This window comes from Diaphorina citri, unplaced genomic scaffold, assembly GCF_000475195.1.
Source record: "Diaphorina citri unplaced genomic scaffold, Diaci psyllid genome assembly version 1.1 scaffold2814, whole genome shotgun sequence".
NCBI lineage: Eukaryota > Metazoa > Arthropoda > Insecta > Hemiptera > Psyllidae > Diaphorina > Diaphorina citri.
The window spans coordinates 15,588-17,479 of NW_007380231.1; the positions used below are offsets into that span (position 1 = coordinate 15,588).

The 1,892-nt window shown below is 43.1% G+C and overlaps 1 protein-coding gene across 1 annotated transcript in view; it reads left to right on the forward strand.

Annotated features, from left to right (window-relative positions):
* The window catches only part of LOC103521219, a gene marked incomplete at both ends in the record, with an annotated part of 3,569 nt that extends 1,975 nt beyond the window's left edge, over positions 1-1,594 (forward strand). Inside the window, 2 exons of the mRNA XM_026831030.1 lie at positions 632-882; positions 1,041-1,594. Coding sequence (XP_026686831.1) covers positions 632-882; positions 1,041-1,594 — 805 coding nt within the window. The remainder of the gene's footprint in view (positions 1-631; positions 883-1,040) is intronic.
* Between the last annotated feature and the right edge of the window lie 298 nt (positions 1,595-1,892).

Below are 1,892 nucleotides of genomic sequence, written 5' to 3' on the forward strand. Positions count from 1 at the left end.
TACATAATAATATATGATGAAAGTTATTAAAAGTTATTTTTGAGGCCAACATCACATTCTTTCTCGGATAGTTTTCATCGGCTCGAGGGCATTTTATCTCCATGTTACCTGACCACTTGAAACTGCAACATAATGGCTCTACCAGCAGACAAACATCCACACAGAGCCAACTTTCTATTTAAATTCAAATTGCGAAGCAAATCGTTGAATTATCTTGACACTCTTGATAGAGTCTTCTTTGATTTTCATAATCAGGGAATTGCATTGATGAGACCATGGGAGATCAGATAAGGTGGATATAGTGAATACTGACAGCATGTCCCATTTCAGAATGAAACCTTTCTCCTTCTCTTCAGGATCATCATCAGGATCATCATCAGGATCATCAACAGGATCATCATCAGGATCATCAACAGGATCATCAACAGGATCATCATCAGGATCATCAGCATCATCAGCATCATCATCACCACCACCACCACCACCACCCACCACCAGGATCATCATCAGGATCATCATCAGGATCATCATCAGGATCATCAGCATCATCAGCATCATCATCACCACCACCACCACCACCACCCACCACCACGAGAGTCATCAGGATCATAAAGATTATTTTATTTCCTAGGTCCATTTTGTCTGAATCCAGAATCTGTATATTTGCTCACGCCACAACACAAGTGCTCCCAATGTTCCAATATACAGGGTGGTCCTAAAGAATACATGCTGGTTCCTCCCGATGATGTGACTCTGGAGGGGGACACGTGTAATAAGATAGGTGTGAGTTACAAGGCCTTTGCCACGCAACCCAGTAGATGTAGTAAACTCAGGGGAACTTGTTTGGATGGTCAGATTTCTGACCTGTGGCATCAAGACAAGGTACAAACATTCACAGCCGGCTTTAACCCGGCGTGGTGGTGGTGGTGGTGGTGGTGGTGGTGGTAGTAGTAGTTAGTAGTTACCTAGTAGTTAGTAGTTACCTAGTAGTTAGTAGTTACCTAGTTAGTAGTTATTTTAGGCTCAATGTCCCCATCGAGAGAATACTTGCCAAACTTGAGGCTATTCTAGAAGTGCTCGATGGGGCTCATATAATAATCGCTGCTGATAGTAATGCCAGATCGCCGCTCTGGCACGATCCGCATGGAAATACTTGCCCGAAGGGAGCCATTCTTGAACGTTTTATATCGGCACACGACCTGAGGGTACACAACACACCCAACCTCCTCACTACCTTCCAAAGTCACGCTGGACAAACTAATATAGACGTCACTCTGTCGACTCGGGACATCCCGGTCCCTGTCGTTCGTTGGAACGTCCACGATGACGCTACATCTAGCAACCACCGGCTCATCACCTTCTCGCTGGAGGTTGACTCTGGCACGGAGGAGGCTGATGAGGACCGAATGCGTTTCAATCTTAAGGACGCAGACTGGGGAAAGTTTGGTCGAGTACTTCGCACCAAACTATCACAGGCACCCCCAGTTGAACCAAGTCTTAGTCAGAAAGACTTTATTGACTCAACGGTCGCTGAGTTGACCAAGGTGTACCAAAACACTTGCACAGAAACCTTGAAACGTACCCGTCTCCCACGGTACAAGAAGACAATCTGGTGGTCCTTTCGATTGGAACGCATGAAGAAGCTATACCATATTTATGTACTTTTCTTTCTATATATTTCTTTTTTTTTTTCTTCTTCTTTTCTTCTTGTGGATCCGAAAAACCGAAATAGATATCAAATCTATTTAGGTTTTTGCGGAAGTGGGAGATTCTAATCAGAGCGGATTTGAGATACATATTTGATAACTGATGTTGATAAAGATAACAATAGAAATTTGGTAATATTGTTTACCAATTCATATTAGACATTCTATGGGTAATTTATAAAAACA